The following is an 18,020-nucleotide window of genomic DNA, read 5'->3' on the forward strand; positions in this document are numbered from 1 at the left end:
AAAGACTAAAGTAATCCCCACAATAACATACTCATTAAGTGTGGCTGCCTAGCGTCTGCCTGAAGATATCTCAGGAGAGATAACCTGCCACCTCTAGAGACAGCCTGCTCAAATGACTTGAATTGTTAAGGAAACTTCCTGATCTCAAGACCAAAGTGGTTCCTCCAGCTCCACCACCAACACCATCCCCCCCCCCCCATGGGGCCAAACAGAGGCTATCAAACACTTGAAGACAGATATCAACTCCCCCTCCCCCCAATTTTCTATTCTCCAGACTAAGCATGCCCAGTTCCTTCAACGACACTTTCTATGATAGGGACTTATGGCCACTCTCCAATTTATCACTGTCCTTAAACAACAGCACCCAGAACTGCACACAAGACTCCAGGCAGGGTTTCATGAAGGTACGGTACAATGGGACTGGTCCTGATTTCTGGAAGCTATGCTTTTCATGATGTAAGGATGCTACATCATGCTGCTGATCCACATTGAGTTCACAGTCCCACTAAAACCTCTAGATTGTTTTAAGACAAACTGCTGTCTAACCATGCTTCCTCCGCCTTGTACTCTAGAGGTTGATTTTTTGAATGCAAGTAAACTTAATCCCTACTAAATATCATCCTATTAGACTCAGCCCAATGTTCTAGTCTATCAAGATGTTTGGATCCTGCCTCATCACCTAGTTCCTTATCTATCGCTCTACAATTTGAGGAGGATGACCTCTATTCCTTTATCCAAGTCACAGAAAACAAAGTTAAGCAGCAAATGGTCAGAATGCTTCATGGGGTATTCCACTAGAGAGCCACACTAACATTTTACAAGCCCCTCCTCCTGGACATAATTTCCTCACAGATCATGATGATTCAGATCTGGAAAGGCCACTAATCCACCCCTACATTTTGCAGATGCGAAAGAGGTGGCTCAGTCACTTGTCCCGTAACTGTCAGAGGTGGGAGCTGAACTCAGGTTCTCTGACTCCAAATCCACTCTTCTTTTTCTTCATTCCACACTGGCCCCAAGCCCTGGGCCTCTTATTTCAGTAAGACCTAGCCACAATAAGTAAGCATCTTTACTAAGACACAATGTTAAGTATCAGCAATGAAAAAAAAAAGCAAAAACAATCTCTGCCTACAAAGAACTTACATTCTAATGTGGGGGGAGGGGAAAGAGGATAGTATTTACATAGCATTATCCAAAGGGCAGCTAGATGGAGCAGTAGATACAGCACCAGACCTAAAGTAAGAAAGATGAGTCTTCCTAAGTTTAAATCTCATCTCTGCCACTTACTAGCTGTATGACCCTGGGCGAATTACTTAACCCTGTTTGCCTCAGTTTCTTCATCTGTAAAACGAGCTGGAGAAGGAAATGGCAAACCACTCCAGTATCTTTGCCAAGAAGACCCCAAATGCAGTCACAAACAGTTGGACACATCTGAACAATAACAAAAGGTTTGCAATGAGTTTTACAGATGAACTCATTTGATCTTCATAACAATCCTGTGAGGCAAATGCTCATATTATCCTTATTTTATAGATGAGGAAACTGAGGCTGAGAGAGATCACATGATTTGCCATGGGTCACACAGCTAGTAAGTATAAATCAGAACCTATAAGATAAATATAGAGCAGATGGAAGGTAATCTTAGATGGGATGGCATTAACAGCTAGGGGGAGAAGGAAAGCCCTCCTGGAGGGAGGACTGGAGCTGTGTCTTAAAGAAAGACAAGGACTCTTAGGAACAGGAGGTTGGGAGGAAAAGCACCAGAGGACTGAGGAGCATACAGTGCAAAAGTATAAGATGTCGTGGGTATGTTTGAGGCCATTTCATTTCCTACGCCCCAAACATTTCCCCCCTCCCCAAGACTCCTATCATCTTATAGCACATGTCCCACCTTCTCCAGTTCTGAGATTGGGTGGGTGAACCACTATCAATTCAACTCTGCCACTGCTCTCACTTGCAATTCCCAGTGAGTTTCTCCAGACCCCCACTCCCCATGTGTATAGTCTCCCCCACTACAATGTAAAAATACTTGAAGGTAGGGGACTCGCTTTGTTTTTGTATCCTCAGGCTTAGCACATAACAGACTCTTAATAAATGCTTTTTCATTCACTGAACCATGCTACTAACCAAGCTAAAGCTTTGGGGAGATCTTTTTCCTGGCTCCTCTACCAGTATGACCAGTATGTTACCTCCTGCTGAAAAACCTTCAGGGAAGGATTAAATAGGAAGGTAGCACTTGAGCTGAACCATAAAGGAACATAAGGTAGAGTTAAACAGGTAGAATTAAAGAGAGTCAGTTATGCCAGACTAATCTTATTTACTTTTTGAAGATTACTAAACTGGTAGATCATATGAATGCTGTAAATACAGTTTTCCTAGATCTGAGCACAGTATTTTATGCCTTTGAGACTATTCTTAGAGAAAAGACGGAATGGCCTGGGCAAGATGTTCTACAGTTAGGAAGATTAGAAATCGTTTAAATAGCTCAACCTAAAGAATAGTCATTAATGATTTGATTTCAATGTAGAATGACATCTCCAGCAGAATGTCTCAGGGATTTTTCTATTTAACATTTATGTCAATGATTTGGATAAGACAGATGGAATGCTTATAAGAAGGAAAGTTAGCACATTAGATGACAGGATTCAAAAAGAACAAAATAAGCTACAACACTGAGCCAAATAAAATTCAGTTTAATGTAAATTCATTTAAAGTCTAATACTTGTATATGAAAAATCAACTTCAAAAGTACAAAGTGGGAGAGGCATAGCTAGGTGATGGCCTTGTTTACTGGACCCTGGTGGAATGACCTCAGGATATTTCATTCAGTCACGTCCAATTCTGCACGACCTCATGTATTTTAGCACACCATGCCCTTCTATCCTCCACTATCTCTCAAATTCTGTCCAAGTTCATGTTCGCTGTTCCCATGACACCATCTATCTCATCCTCTGCTGTCCTCTTTTCCTTTTACCTTTGATCTTTCCCAACATCACTGCCTTTTCCAATGAGTCCTGTTTTCTTGTTATATGGCCAAAGTATTTGAGCTATGGCTTCAGCATTTGACCTTCTAATGAAGAGTCTGAATTAATTTCTTTAAGTATTGAATGATTTGATCTCCGTGCTGTCCAAGGGAGTCTCAAAAGTCTTCTCTAGCACCACATTCACAAGTGTCAATTCTGCAGCGTTCAGCTTTCCTTACAGTCCAACTCTCACAGCCATTCCTTACTACTGGAAAAAACCACAGCTTTGACTATACAAGACCTCTGTTGGCAAGGTGATACTCTGCTTTTTAGAAGGCTGAACAGATTTGCCATGGCTTTCCTTCCAAGGAGTAGCTTTTCATTTCATAGTCTACAATGATCTTTGAGACCAAGGATATAAAATCTGACAATGCTTCCATTTTTTCTCCCTCTGTCTGCCAGGAAGTGATGGGACCCGTTGCTAAGGTCTCAGGTTTTTGGTCTTTTTTATGTTAAGTTTCCAGCCAGCTTTTACATTCTCCTCTTTCACCCACATCAAGAGGCTTCTTTATTCCTCTTCACTTTCTGCCATCAGAGTGGTATCATCTGCATATCTGAGACTGTTGAAATTTCTCCTGGCCACCTTAATTCCAGCTTTTGATTTATACAGCCTGACATTTTGCATGATGTGCTCTGCATAAAAGTTAAATAAATAAAGTGACAATATACAGCCTTGTTGTACTCCTTTTCTAACCTTAAACCAATCGGTTGCTTCATGTTCAGTTCTAACTGTTGCTTCATGCCCACATACAGGCTCCTCAGGAGACAAGAAAGATGATCTGGTACTCTACCTCTTAGAAGACTTGCCACATTTTGTGGTGATCTACACAGTCAAGGGCTTTAGTGTAGTAAATGAAGCAGAAGCAGATGTTTTTCTGGCACTCCCTTGCTTTCTCCAGAATCCAGTTGGCAATTTGGTCTCTAGTTCCTCTGCCTCTTCGAAAACCAGTCTTCTCTTCTGGTAACTCTTAGTTCACATACTGCTGAAGCCTAGCTTGCAGAATGTTAAGCATGACCTTGCTGGTATGTGAAATGAGTGCAACTGTTCAGTAAACTGATCTTTTCCAATCCAGTAGTCACTGTTGATTTTTTAATATTTTATTTATTTTATTCACTGTTGAATTTTTCAAATTTGCTGGCATATTGAGTGCATTCAGTTTTAGGAAATTCACAATTTAGGAAAAGTGTTAATGAGCTAAAGAGAGTCAAGAGGAAGGCAACCACTATGATTAAGGACCTCAAATTCATGCAATATGAGATTCTACTGGGGAGGTGAATAGGGGGAGGGAGGGATAGGGGTGTGTGTGTGTGTGTGTGTGTGTGTGTGTGTGTTGAGAGAGAGAGAGAGAGAACACAGAAAAGATATGTTTAGCCTAGACAAGAGATTTAAGTGGAATACGAGTGCTGACCTCATATAATTTAGGACTTGTCACGTGAAATAGAGAATAGATTTGTTCTTCATGGTCCTAGGGGGCAGAACCAGGAAAACCAGGCAGAAGTTGCAATGAACAAATTTAGGTTTAATGCAAACAAACAATTCCAACAAGGAGAGCTTTCTAAAAGTAGAATAGGCTGTCTGGTATTCCTCCTCACTGAAGTCTTCAAGAAGAGTCTGGATGACTACATATTGGGAATTTTGTAGAGGTAGCTTCTTGTTCAGGTAGGAGTTTGAACCCCCTTCTAATTGCTCTGAGATTCCAGTCTGGCTGGAAAGAATAATGAAGAGAGGCAATGTGAAATAGAGCTGTCAAAGTCAGATGGCACCAGACTATGGAAGGCCAGGCCAAGGAGTTTGTTTTTGATTCTAGAGGCAACAGTAATCACTGAAGGTTTGTGAGCAGAGGATTAACACTGTCGGACACCTGCAAGAGAAGCAGAGGTGTCAAACACGTGCCTAGCTGCAACACTCTTCAGTGTACCTGAACCAGATTAAAATGTAATTGGGGAATATTTATCAAAAAAACAAACAAAAAAATAAAACACTGGTAACATTACATTTTAAAACTAAGTCAATATGCTGCCACAGGGATCCTTATATACAGACTGTTTTTATTTGGACACCAATGCTGCAAAGAAGAGACTGGAGAAAGCTGAGAGGAGAAGAGGGGAGATCTTTCTATTAAAATAATCTAGGCAAGTGGCAATAGAGGTTTCAACTACAGTAGTGGCAAAAAGGAGACAAACATAAGGTATTATAGAGGTAGAATTGACATGATTTGCTACTGATTGGTTTTGGAAGGAAGGGAAGGGAGGGAGAAAGCATTAAAGTTGGTCAACTGAATAGTACCCTAAATGGAAAGAGGGAAATCTGCAGGAAGTGGCTAGGGAGGGGGGAGACCACGGGCAAGGCCCACCAGGTCTGAACATGTTCATTTTCAATTACAATGCTCAGAAACAAGCCCCTGAAATAATGATTATACAGTGGAATCACTGCTGCATTAGAATGAACTTTAAGTGGTAAAGCTGGTAGGATAACTACAGATTCAAAATTGTCTTAAAATGTTTCAGATAATTAAATTTGACATAGCTGTTTCATGTTCTACAGAAGTAATTCATAATAAAGGCAGAGTAAAAGGAAGCATGAACTTGGGAAAAAAGGGCAAGTCCTAAAGCAATTAAACATCATCAAGAAAAATACTGTTTGTAAAATTTCATAAATAAACTTTTGCAATTTCATCTTCCAGATTTCAGTCCTATGATCCAAGGGATGCCAACAAGTGGCACAACCACACACTTACTGTCAAGAAGTCCCATACCCTATGGCCAGGTATACGTGTATATATGCCTATAGAAATACACACGTATGTGAATACATCAGCTGTTACAAGTAGCTACATTAAACTATTAGAATTAGTTGTAAGATTTGCCTTGAGTATAGGATAAGAAGAAAAGGTCCCTTAACTTGTACTTATATGGAAAAGGCAACCAAGATGATTATGGTTCCCCAGTTCATGAGTTTTCTGAATGAGTTTCAACTGAAAGAGGGAGAGAAAAGATGTAAATGGAGCATGACAGCCGACTTCCTATTATTTAGGAGTTGTCATGTTAAAGAGGAAATAGTATTTATACACACACACGTATATAAACATATATATTTATGTATATTGATATATCTTATACACATCTATATATATATCAGATATATGTGTCTACACACATATATAATAGGCTCTTATGTCATATTCAAATAAAAGGTAAATCTTACAACTAATTCTAACAGGTAGCTTAAGAAGACATTATTCAACTTCAGGCTGAAACATTGAAACTATTCCAAAATACATCAAAGAAACTAACCAACAAGCCCCATCTCTAGCACTTAGAGCTCTCTGTCTGCTTAATCCCCACTCTTGGCAATGGCTCACACTTTTGATCAGGTTCTGATCCAATACTTTGCCTTTATGCCTCTGGTCAAGGCAAACGCTTTTTTTTCTTTTTAAATTAGGCAATTGGGGTTAAGTGACTTGCCCAGGGTCACACAGCTATTAAGTGTCAAGTGTTTAGTCTGAGGCTGGATTTGAACTCAGGTCCTCCTGACTTCAGGGCCCGTGCTCTATTTACTGAGCCACCTACCTGCCCCCAAGGCAAACTCTTTCTTACACAGTTTAATGCCTATTTAAGTTAAAATAATAGCATCAAGATGAGAAGTGTTAAACAATCTAACCCAAAAAAGAATTTAACCTTAGGCTACATTAACATAAGTACAGTGTCCATAACAAGCAATAATAAACCCACCAAATTCTGCATTGATCAAAATCACACCAGGAATATATCACTATATAATTCTATGTGTCATATCTTAAGAGAGATACTTGACAAACTAAAATGCACCCAGAGGAGGGTGACCAGGACATTAGGTGATATGGACACCCTGTCATATGAAGAAAAGGAAAAGAAATGCAGCATTTTATTCTGCAAAACAAAAGATATAAAGGGATGTGCTACCTGAAGACAACTATCTGAAATAATCAAGTCAGAGGAACTTTTAAATATTATTCCAGAAGGAAGGATTAAGACTAACACCTACTGGTCATAAGGACAGAGATTGAGAGAAAAAGAAAAAAAGAAAACTTTTTAACAAATGAAAGCTGTTAAAAATTAAATAGGCTGCTTTCTTTGGTAGTAGAGTCTCTGTGCCCTCAAGGACATCACAGAGAGTACTTTGTAAATTGGGTAGGAGGTTAGGATAAATGACCTCTATGATCCCTTCTGACTCTAATATTATATGATTTCAATAAATGAGCAGTTAGGCTCCTCCTAATACTTTCCATCTATCTGGCCATATCACACATATCGAAAGCACACTTACTTTTTTAAAAAGCACATATCAGATTCTTACTGTTGCCCTCGAAGCAAAAAGGAGGCAGCACATACCTCTGTTGCAAGGCCTAGGCTGGCCCAAGATTATGGAAATGAGGGCGAACTGGCATGTGTGAAAGCAACCTCTCATTAGCAAAGCAGTTGTCTAGTTAAAAAGATTATATGAAAACTGTTCAACAAAGGTATGTCAAATATCTAGCTTTCAATCTTGTGATCTGTCATTTCTAACAATGATAAAAAAAGACTTTTACAAGAATGAAGACAGTTTCTTCTATGGACACTTGGCATTTTCTCATTTCACTTAAGACTAGGAAATAAAATTTGAAATATCATTGTACGTTTTCTGAACTTTCTGATATCTTGGGTCAGACAGGCAATCAGGCACAGGTTCACTGACACAAGTTAACTCCAAAGATTAGAGAAATCCTATCATAAAAAAAAGAACAAGGATCAAGATGGGGACTGGACCTGTGATTTCACAGGTACAGGAAACATCCAGACAAGAAAGACTCCTCCTTCTACCAATGCACATCAGCACCTTCCACTGTAGTTTTCTAGTCTCTATTAACTAGTCTCCTAGAGCAGGGCTTCTTTAACTTTTTCTGCCTTCGGCATCCTTCACTGGCATTTCATGGCCTGAGGGCATGAGCAGTGAAAAGTGCACATGCTTTGTGTTCAGAACCAAGGCTGACGTGAAGTTGCCCCATGTAATACAGGCAAGTGCTGCCAGAAGCACCTTGGATTCATTTTATGTTTGATTTTTAATTAATTTCTGATCGTTGCGAGTTCAGAAACTTTTTACTGTGGCCAAATTTTCTATGACCCAGTTTAAGAAGTGCTGTCATAGAGTAGAGAAAGAGGGTGACTCCCCCAGGAACTCACAGCCAGGCTGTGTCAGAGGTGACACTGGAACCCCTGAGGTCTGCTCTCTCTCTCCTACGACACAGCTGTATCTTGGCTATGGGAAGAATGCTGCCAGTTCAAATGAATACTGCACACACTTCATATGAGAATTGCATTTCAAATTTTTCAAGTCATATTTTTGGAATTCTTTCCATTGGCTTCTAGAACCTGTTTCTCTTCTCACCTAACATCCTTCAGAATCCTGTGCAAGCAGCACTACTTCCTTCTCTTCCTACTGTCTCCATTGTGAGGGTAGTCCCTAAAGTTCTTAACTGAGGATTTCAGGAACTCTAAGAACTTGAATGGGGAAAAAAAATCAAATATTTATTTCTATATGAGAAGTTCCCTTTGAATTTTATTCCATACATCTAAAATATTATTCTGAGAAGGGTACATAGGATTCACCAGATTGCCAAAGGGTTCCATGAGACAAAAAAGGTTAAGAATCCTTATTCTAAAGTGTAGTCCTTGTAGCCCTCTGGCTCTTTTTTCTTCACATTCTCTTTCTCAAAAATCTTATCTACTCTCACTGATTCAACAATGTCACAGTTTGCAAAAAAATAATTGTCACATTTACACATTTCCTGAATATCAGTTTCAAGTTCTGAAGGTCTAGTAAATATCCTACCACCTCAAATTCAATAAATCAAGGCAAATTCTTCATCTTCCCTGACTAATTAATAAACATTCAGAAAAATCCACTATCAGGTCGGGTCCAAAAAAAGTCAGCAAGCAATGCCTCTACTTTCTAATCTGGGGTTTGTTTTCCATAATGACTTAGATTTTACTAAAGAAACTGAATATAATTTAAAATTGAAAGCTATGATTATTTCATTTTTGTCTACCCCAGGGCCTAACACATAGTAGGTGCTTAATATCTGCTAAAATAGCCTAACTGAATATGCTTCTCTATGAGGATATTCTAGTATAACACTCTTTTGTATTAGTTTCATGAATAGTCAGTCAGTCATGAAACATTTATTAAGTGCCTACTATGTGCTAGGCACTGTGCCAAACTCTAGGGACACAAAGAAAAGATAGTCCTTGCTCTTGAAAAGCTTAAAATCTAATGGAAAAGACAACAAGCAAATAAATATTTACAAACAAGCTATACACAGGATAAACACAAAATAATTAACAAGGGGAAGGAACCAGGATTAAGAGGGCTTCCTGCAAATGGTAGGTTTTCAGCTGGGACTTAAAAGAAGTCAGGGAAGCCAGGAGGCAGAAATGAGGAGGAATCTAATTCCAGGCATTGGGAATGGCCAGAGAAAATGCCCAGACCCAAGAGATGGCGTAACATTAATATAAAGAAGAAACAGCACACCACTTCCCCCAAAAAGACTAGACAAGAGGCAGGACTGAACATTTCTTACAGGTCTGATAATTTTTTACAACTGCAAAGATTAAAGCTTAAAATACTTAAAGACTATGTCAAAGTTAACTCGATTGCTATCTGTAAGTGTATGACCAACAAACTCTTTTCTGCCCTAAATCTGCATCATCCTGGATCTTGGCCTAGGCAAGTTCCTAGTACTAAAGGTCAAGAGGGACAAAGGAGTGACACCTGAACTCCCAATTAGTAGGATTTTCAGGCAAAAGGAAAAAAAGTCTTTTTACAATTAAGTATTTAGCTATCTAAGGCAAAAATAGCCTGCACTTTGAGTGCCAATTGATCACCTAATGTTTCCTTTTAGCTATTCCAAAGAGAATACAGTGTAACACATACTTAATATCAATATTCATAAGATATAGGTAGGCACACCTTGGCAACTCTTGGTGAGTTGCTCTGGGCAGAAACAGATATGCCTTGTTGGTCAACCTTCTGGAGGTGGGTCTCTTGGAATTTAGCGAGGCTGATCCACAGATGACAGAGTCCAGTGTTGGGCCTGCACTCAAAGCCTCTCCAGATTGGTTAGGACCACTTGAGCCTGCACTCTGTGGATATAAATCTCAAGAACCCAGGGTCACTGTAACATCCCAGTAAAGCAGAGACGAGCTTTCAGTGCTGTGTCATCTGCTTTTTAAAAATTAGCACATGATATTGAGGATGTTTCCCAAGTTTAGTTGCCCCAAATATGGAGACTCAGATTAAGAAAGAATGGCTAAAAAAACCTCATATCCATATATAAAAACAAATAAATACAAGACGACAATCAATCCTTTAATTCATGAAAACCACAGTAAGATATGACACAAGTTCATTTTAGAACTCACCTAAAATACTTGTAAAAATGCTTAAGTAAAACAGCTGAGATGTAAATTCTGGCCAGGTAATCCTCATAATATCTGGAAATGGGGAAAGGAGCCTTATAACAAGTCAGTAAGAAAGAAGAAATCAAAGAATTATTGACTGATTTAGTGATTTAAAGTTAGTACTTAACAAAATGTTCCTAATTATGTACAATCTATTAACACCTTGGCACTTCTAAGACCTGCTGACTCTGGAATTAAAAGGCCTTCAGTTCAAATCCTTCCCTTGATGCTTTCTACTTATGTGACTTACACTATTTATGGTACTGAATATTGCTGGGAAAAGTGATGAAATCGTGCTGCCTGGGCCCCATATAAATCTATGTGACGTCATTTCAGTAGGGCCCTAGATTGCAGAAAGGCAATCTCCCAAGCACCCCAGAGACTATTCATCCCTCTTCAAGCTTCTAAGGGCATCATTACCTTCTGCACCCCCTCAGGGAAGGGCCTCCTCTCAAACTTCACTGAAAGAAACAAGTTCTCCACCAAGAGTTCCCTCTTCTTCCCTCATCCTCACTTCACATCACTCAAACATGTTACTCCATTAGGTTCTCCTTCTCCTGTCTCATGAAGAGGTGGACCTTCTCCTTGCCAAGGCAAACCCCTCTACACGGATCCTTGACCCCATTCCTTCCTATCTCTTCTCCTGCAGACTGCCCTATCATCTCTGCTCTTTCACTAATTTTTAATTTCTCCCTCCTTATCCATTGTTTCTTTCCCTATTACCTACAAACACACTTATGTCTCCTCAGCCTCTAAAAAATTTACTTGATCCTACCACTTCTGCTAGCTATCATCCTATATCTCTTACTCTTTGCAACTACACTTGAGAGAACTGTCTACTGCCTCCACTTCTCCTACTCCACTGACCCCTTCATTCAAATGAAACTGCTACCTCCATAATCACAAATGACATCGTATTTGCCAAATCAAATAGCCTTTTCTCTATCCTTATCATTCTTGACTTCAACAGCATTTGATACCATTTAGCACTGTCTTCTCCTGGAGGGTCTGTTCTAGGTTTTTTTGACAATCTTCTCTCCTGGTTCCCCTACCTGTCTGAATGTTCCATATCAGTGTTCTTTGCCAATTCTTTACCCAAGTCACATCCATTAACTGAAGTTGTCCTTGGTCCTCTTCTCTCCTCTTTTTACATTCTATCTCATGGTGATCTCATTAGCCGCCATAAGTTTAGTTATCCCCTCCATGCAGATGATCCCCAGATCTTTATCTGTATCTCCATCACTGTCTCTCCAGACCTCCAGGCTCACAACACAAATTGCCTTAGACACCTCAAACTCAGCCTATGCAAAACAAAATTCATTATCTCCCCCGCCCCATTCCTTACCTCTTCCAAGATTCCTTATTACCAAAGATATCATCATACTACCAATCACCCAGACTAGCAGCCTAGGTGTCATCCTTGATCCCTCTCTCACACTTATTTAACATATTCAATACATGACCAAGTCTTTGTCATTTCCACCTTCACAATATCTCTCTAATACATCATGTTTAAACTCACACAACCATCACTCTAGGCTACAGCAACAGCCTTCTAGTTGATCTCCTTGTCAAGTCTCTCTCCATTTTAATTGATTCTCTAGTAGGCTGCCAAGTCAACAAGCATTTATTAAGCCCTTATTATGTGCCAAGCACTGTGCTAAGAACTGGGGGATACAAAGAAAAGCTAAGAGGCTCTGCCCTCAAGGAGTATATTCTAACAAGGCAACATGTAAACAACTATATACAAACAAGATATATACAGTATAAATGGGAGGCCTGGAAAGGCCTCCAGCAGCAAGCAGGATTTGAGATGAATCTTGAAGGAAATCAGGAAGCTGACAGGAGGAGGTGGCATAGTCAGACCTGAACTTCAGGAAGATCACTTTGGCAGCTGAGTGGAGAACAGCCTTGATTGGGAAGAGGCTTAAAGCAGAAAGATCAATAAGAGTGCCAATCAACAGTCCAAGCATGAGATAAAGAAGCCCTTCCCCAGAGTGGTGGGTCTGTGAGTGAAGTTAGAAGGGGAATGCTAAGTTGAAGATGTATGAGGCAGTTTGTGCTGTGACACTAAAGGTCAGGAGAGAGGTTAGGAATAAACAGAACTGAATGAAGATCTAAAAAACTGGTCAGACAAAGAGGAGAACCCAGAGAGTAGCAGTATTTAAAAGAAAAAAACCCTCAAAGCATGAGAAAAGAACATGAAGAAGGTGGTGATTAAAGTGTCAAATACTAGAGAGGGGTCAAAAAGAAAAAAGATTAAGAAGAAAGTCACTGGATTTGGTAATTAAGAGATCATTAGTAACTCTGCGGAGAGCAATTTCAGTTGAATGAGGAGGAGGGAAGCCAGACTGCAGAACTGAGACGACAATGAGGAGAAGTGGAGGCACAATTATAGATGGCTTTCTTGACAAGTTTAGCCACCAAAGAGAGGAGAACTATAGGATGATAGCTCCAGGGATGGACCCATCAACTGAGTGCTAAGGGTGTCAAGGTGATTTTCCTAAAGCTTAGGTCTGGCCATCTTCAGTGGTTTCCTGCATTTCCAGGATCAAATATAAAATGAGGTTTACCTTTTAAAGCCTTTCACAATACAGTCCTTCCTATCTTCCTAATCTTCTTACTCTTTATTCCCCTATAAAAAGCCTCCTTGCTAGTGGTCATACAAGACACTCCACCTCCAGGCTGTCCTCCATGCCTACAATATCTTCCTGTAGTTTCCCTTCCTCCCTTCTAGAGCCAATTTTTCCTGGTCCTCTCAGCTGCCAGTGTCTTCCCTTCTGATATTACTTTCCACCTATTCTATCTTCTGTGTACCTAGTTATTCAACATAAAGGACAGGGACTATTTTCTCCAGGACTTAACACAGTGCCTGGAGCATAGTTAAAAGTGCTTTTTAAAATGCTTGTTGACAGACTGTTTGACTTTGGGCAAGTCACTTAAACCTCCCAAGCTTTGGTTTTCTCATTGTAAAATCAAGGTGTTGGTGTAGATGGCTTCTGGGATCTCCAGCTCTAAATCCTATTATCTGAACCCAGAGTATCTGTGTCAATGTTCTATAACACTGTGCCTAAAAAGTATGCCCAGGAAATGCCATGATTTCACCCACCTTCTCTTCTCCAGGTACCATCACCAATGCTCTTTGAGTTTAAGTTTTATTTTTTAAACAAGTGCCTGCCATGTGTTTGGGACAGTACTAGCCGCTCTGGATTCAAAGACAAAAATGAAATAGTCCCTATCTAAAGCGTTTATGCTCCAACAGAGGGAAACAACATTAACACACACAAGTAAATACCAAGCAAGGGGGTGGGAGGGTGGCACAAGGAAGAAGGCACTGGCCACTCAGGACCTGGTAGAAGAGGTGGCACTAGAGATGAGCTTGGGGGGAACTAGGAGTTCTATGTAACAATAGGTGAAGAAGAAGTTCATTTCTAACACGGGGGACCAGAAACAGGAGACAGATGGTCATAAGGTGTGAGCAAGATGTAGTATGGTCATTATGTAGAGAAATGTTCACTAAGCCTAGAAAAGCAGCTTAGAGGCAGAATGTGAAGGATTTGAAAAAAACAGAGAAATTTGTATTTTATCACAGGTAATAGGAAGCCACTGGAGCCTCTTGTACTAGGGAATGAATGACATAGTCAGTCCTGTGCTTTAAGAAAATCAATTTCGCAGTAATATGGAAGATGGATTGGAAAGGAGAGAGAGGACAATTAGGCAGCTATAGTCCAGGATAGAGATAGTAAGAGCCTGTACTAGAGTGGCAGCTGTAAGTGGACAAAAGAGGACAAAGAAAGAAACTAGAGGAAGTAGAATTGACAAGTCCTAGCAACTAACTGGATTAGGGGAAGGTGAAAGAAAAAAGTCGAGGATGACTGCAAAGTTGTGAAACTGGGTGACTGGAAGAACAGTGGTGACAATCAGAAATAAAAGAGTTAGGGAAAAGGCGAGGCTTTTGAAGAAAATATAACAAGTTGTGCTTTGGACATGTGGAGTTGAAGATACCTACAAGACACTGAATTGGAAAATGTCCAATAAGCAGTTGCGGATACAGGGTTTGCATTTCTGCAGAGAGCTAAGAGCTGCATACATAGAGCTAGAACTCATCTGCATAAAGATGATAATTGAACCCATGGGAGCTGCTGAGGTCACCTAGAGAAGCAGAAAGGGGAGAAAAGAAGCCCTATGACAGGGCATGGGGGTGGGATAAGGATGATGGATGATGAGCCAGCAAAGAAGACTGAGGAAGGGCTAGACAGGTATGAGAACAGTCAGAAGAGATCCAATGCAGGAGAAAGGGGTCAGTAATGTCAAATGCTGCAGAAAAGTCAAGAAGGATGAGGACCATGAAGAGGTCAGCTGATTTGGCAATTAAAAGATCATTGATAACTTTGAAGAGCAATTTCAGTGGAGTGATTAAGGTTGGAAGTCAAACTGAGAAGTGAAAGGAAGTATTTTCTATGAGAGTAGCCAAGAAAAGGAAAAAAAATATAGTTTATGGGGATGGTAAGGTCAAGTAAAGGTTTTTAAAGACTAAAGGAGACAGGGACATATGTATGGGCAACAGGGGAGGAGCCAGTAGATAAGGAGTGCCTAAAAATTAGAGAGGCAATCTTTGCAGAGGCAAGCCTGTTACCTTCATTGTCCACATTCCTCTCCACTCAAACATCCCTCACAGAAATGCTTGAAACTTACATCCCTAAGGAACTCCTGGCCGCTGCTACTACAGTTACCCAAGATCCCTGTCCCCAGTAAAACCCTCAAGACCTTACTTATGCCCTTCTCTTCCCTTCCTACCACACTGAGGAACACTCAATCCTCTTGGCTTCTCCCCTCTGTGCTGACTGAACTCCTATCGCCTCATTTTTATCTACTGTCACTAAATTAACAAATATTACTCCTCTGCAAAAATAACTCCTAGACCTCTCTTGAATTCCAGTCCCAAATTCAGAAGTCCTGTTACTGAGTAAAGAGAAAGAAGTAGTCCCTGTATCTACAATGAGGACAATATCAAGAAACGTGGTCTTCAGGGTCTTAAGTTGTTATCAGGAATATTTTCCCATCTAAGTAATATGGTCATTAGCTACTACTAGTCTGTGTACATTATGGATTAAATGGACATTTGTAAGCTTTCCTGGAAACTTAAATCACCACTTACAAACTTTCTGTGGGGGAAAATTACTTACAAATAACTAAATTAAACGTTAGAACACAACACATAAGTTGGGAATTGTCCATACTTATGGTAAGTATAAAAATCCGGCCCTTTTCATAGGTTTGGAGACCTGAATTATAAAACTTCATACAATGGAGGCTTTCCAATCTTTTAACCATACTACACACTCCCATTATCACAGTGGACTTTTAAAAAAAATTAGTAAATGCTCTTTAGCATCAAAAAGGATGAGTAGGAACATTTTTCAGTTCAAGGAGGTAGGAAACAAATGTAAATTGGATCTGAAACAAATCATTTCCATTCAACCACTCTCTAGCATACATTCAAATAAAAATACATCACCTTTCATCACTTAGGCAAACTCAACCTGTCACTTCCTGATCTACACAAAATACAAATATCTGGTAGAGAAGTGAACAGAAATCCTGCATTCAGCTGGTTCAACACCTACTTTGCCTCTAAAAAATGCTAAGACACTAAAAAATTCCTAATACACCAATATTTCAATATTCCACTTTATCTGAGTGTAGAAAAGGCAGTGTTGTGAATTTATCTAAAATTTCAATTCTGGTACCTAAAATTAGCTAGTCCCAACTCAAATGGGTAGACATTAATATGTGGCCAAGTCTTACCCCTGAACTTTTTAGGTAGGGTGCACTGAACTCTAGAATAATAGTCTACAAGCCTCCATTTTTAAAAAGAGGTTGGTTTCTCCATTAGACTTTTAATTTTCCACTATTAAAGTGAAGCATTTTATGTTTGGCGAAGCTATTTTAGATAAAATGAATTTTATGCTCCACTGTTTCCCAAGCTGCCTATAAATGTCACATTTCAGGACTGTTCAATGACATAAGTAAAGTTGTTACCCCAGATTGATAACAATTGTCTATCATTACCATCTGTCAGCTATTTTGTGAGTTATGGGAAACAAGGTGATAGACAATCTAATTCCCTGTGGATAAGTATCCATATTACATCATTACAACTGGTGCTAATTTGCACTCTCCCCAGAAATCTTCACAAAGGGATTCAGCAAATACATAGTCCTTATGTCAAATAGGACACAGGCTTTTAAAACTAAGTAATAAGGAAGCACAAAAAAACAAATCTAGTGCAGTATGTATTGTTAGACAGGATATACGTTTCATTTCTAAAACTAAGTTATAGTAAGTTCAAACTATAACACTATCAGGAAGTTAGGGATACAAAAAAAGATGTATTAAGGTACAATTAAGAAAGATGCAGAGCCCTATACAGATGGCCTGATCCTAACATGAGACATTAACAAAGCAGGTAAAAGTCTTGCTCTATCTTAGAATGTGATAGCTCAGACCAAACAAACAAAACAACTCTCCCCCCCAAACATCACACACACACACACACACACACACACACACACACACACAAAGGGAGAGGACATAAAAAAACCAAAACCATTAATAAGAAAAACCTTTAAAAACAGGTTTATAACTAGATCAACCCAGGTTATGTGTATGTTTGTGCATTTAAAAAAAAAACTTTCAGTGGTAAATGTCAAAAGTAGACGTTAGTCTGAAGCTTCAAAGAATGATTCTGTTAAAAGGAAAAAGGGCATTTACAACAGTTAACAATTCAGCCTAATTTTGCTGTCAGAAAAAAACTTGTAATACACAAAGGCATCACAAAAATTTTCCCAATTACTGATACTCAGTGAAAAGAAACTAATTTAACTTTGTAAATTAAATGTATGTACACAAAGCAACAGCTACTTAACTGGCACTGAAAGTCCAATCTGTCTCATCCCTATGCAAACCGGGACCGGAGGAGAGGATAAACCGAGAGTGAGATCACCGTCCACACCACCATGCCCAGCCCGAAAGGCTTCAGCAGCGGAGATTCAATCCCGAACCCCTACCCCGGGTCCCCAGAACACCAAGCTTGGGCGCCACACAGAGTTGCCCGGGGCACCGGCCGGGAGGGTCGCCGCCTCGGCCCCGGACTTCCCGGCCGGCTGCAGGCCCCCGGGCCGAACGCGCCCGCAGAGCGGGGCTGACCGACCCCGGCCCGCTGCGGCCCGGCCCAGCAGCATTGTTCGGGCGGCGGCCTCCCCGGGCCGGCCCCGCCTTCCCGCCCCTTCCCGCAGGGGCCGCGCTTGGCGGCCGGGCCGGCTCCAGGACCCCCGCGCACACGCGCCACGCCGGGCAGGGACGGGCGTTTAAAGGGCGGGCCCGGCCGCTGCCCAGGCCCGGGCTCCCGACAACAATGGGACCCGGGCCGGACGCCGCGTCTCCCTTACCTGGCCTTGAGGCTGCTGCTGCTGCTGCTGCTGTGGCCGCGGCCCGGGCTCGGGCTGCCCCCGCCGCCGC

General features: G+C 40.6%; 2 protein-coding genes across 2 annotated transcripts in view; both read right to left on the minus strand.

Annotated features, from left to right (window-relative positions):
• Positions 1–17,970, minus strand: part of QSER1 (glutamine and serine rich 1) — an 88,024-nt gene extending 70,054 nt beyond the window's left edge. Inside the window, exon 1 of the mRNA XM_027837688.1 lies at positions 17,951–17,970. The gene's annotated coding sequence lies outside the window, so the exon portion shown is untranslated. The remainder of the gene's footprint in view (positions 1–17,950) is intronic.
• Positions 17,420–18,020, minus strand: part of LOC114024676 (collagen alpha-1(I) chain-like) — a 7,222-nt gene continuing 6,621 nt past the window's right edge. Inside the window, exons 3-4 of the mRNA XM_027837755.1 lie at positions 17,570–18,004; positions 17,420–17,535 (exon numbers count right to left, since the gene is read on the minus strand). Of these exons, the coding sequence (XP_027693556.1) occupies positions 17,420–17,535; positions 17,570–18,004 (551 nt within the window). The remainder of the gene's footprint in view (positions 17,536–17,569; positions 18,005–18,020) is intronic.

Source organism: Vombatus ursinus, unplaced genomic scaffold, assembly GCF_900497805.2.
Source record: "Vombatus ursinus unplaced genomic scaffold, bare-nosed wombat genome assembly UNPS02014822.1, whole genome shotgun sequence".
Lineage (NCBI taxonomy): Eukaryota > Metazoa > Chordata > Mammalia > Diprotodontia > Vombatidae > Vombatus > Vombatus ursinus.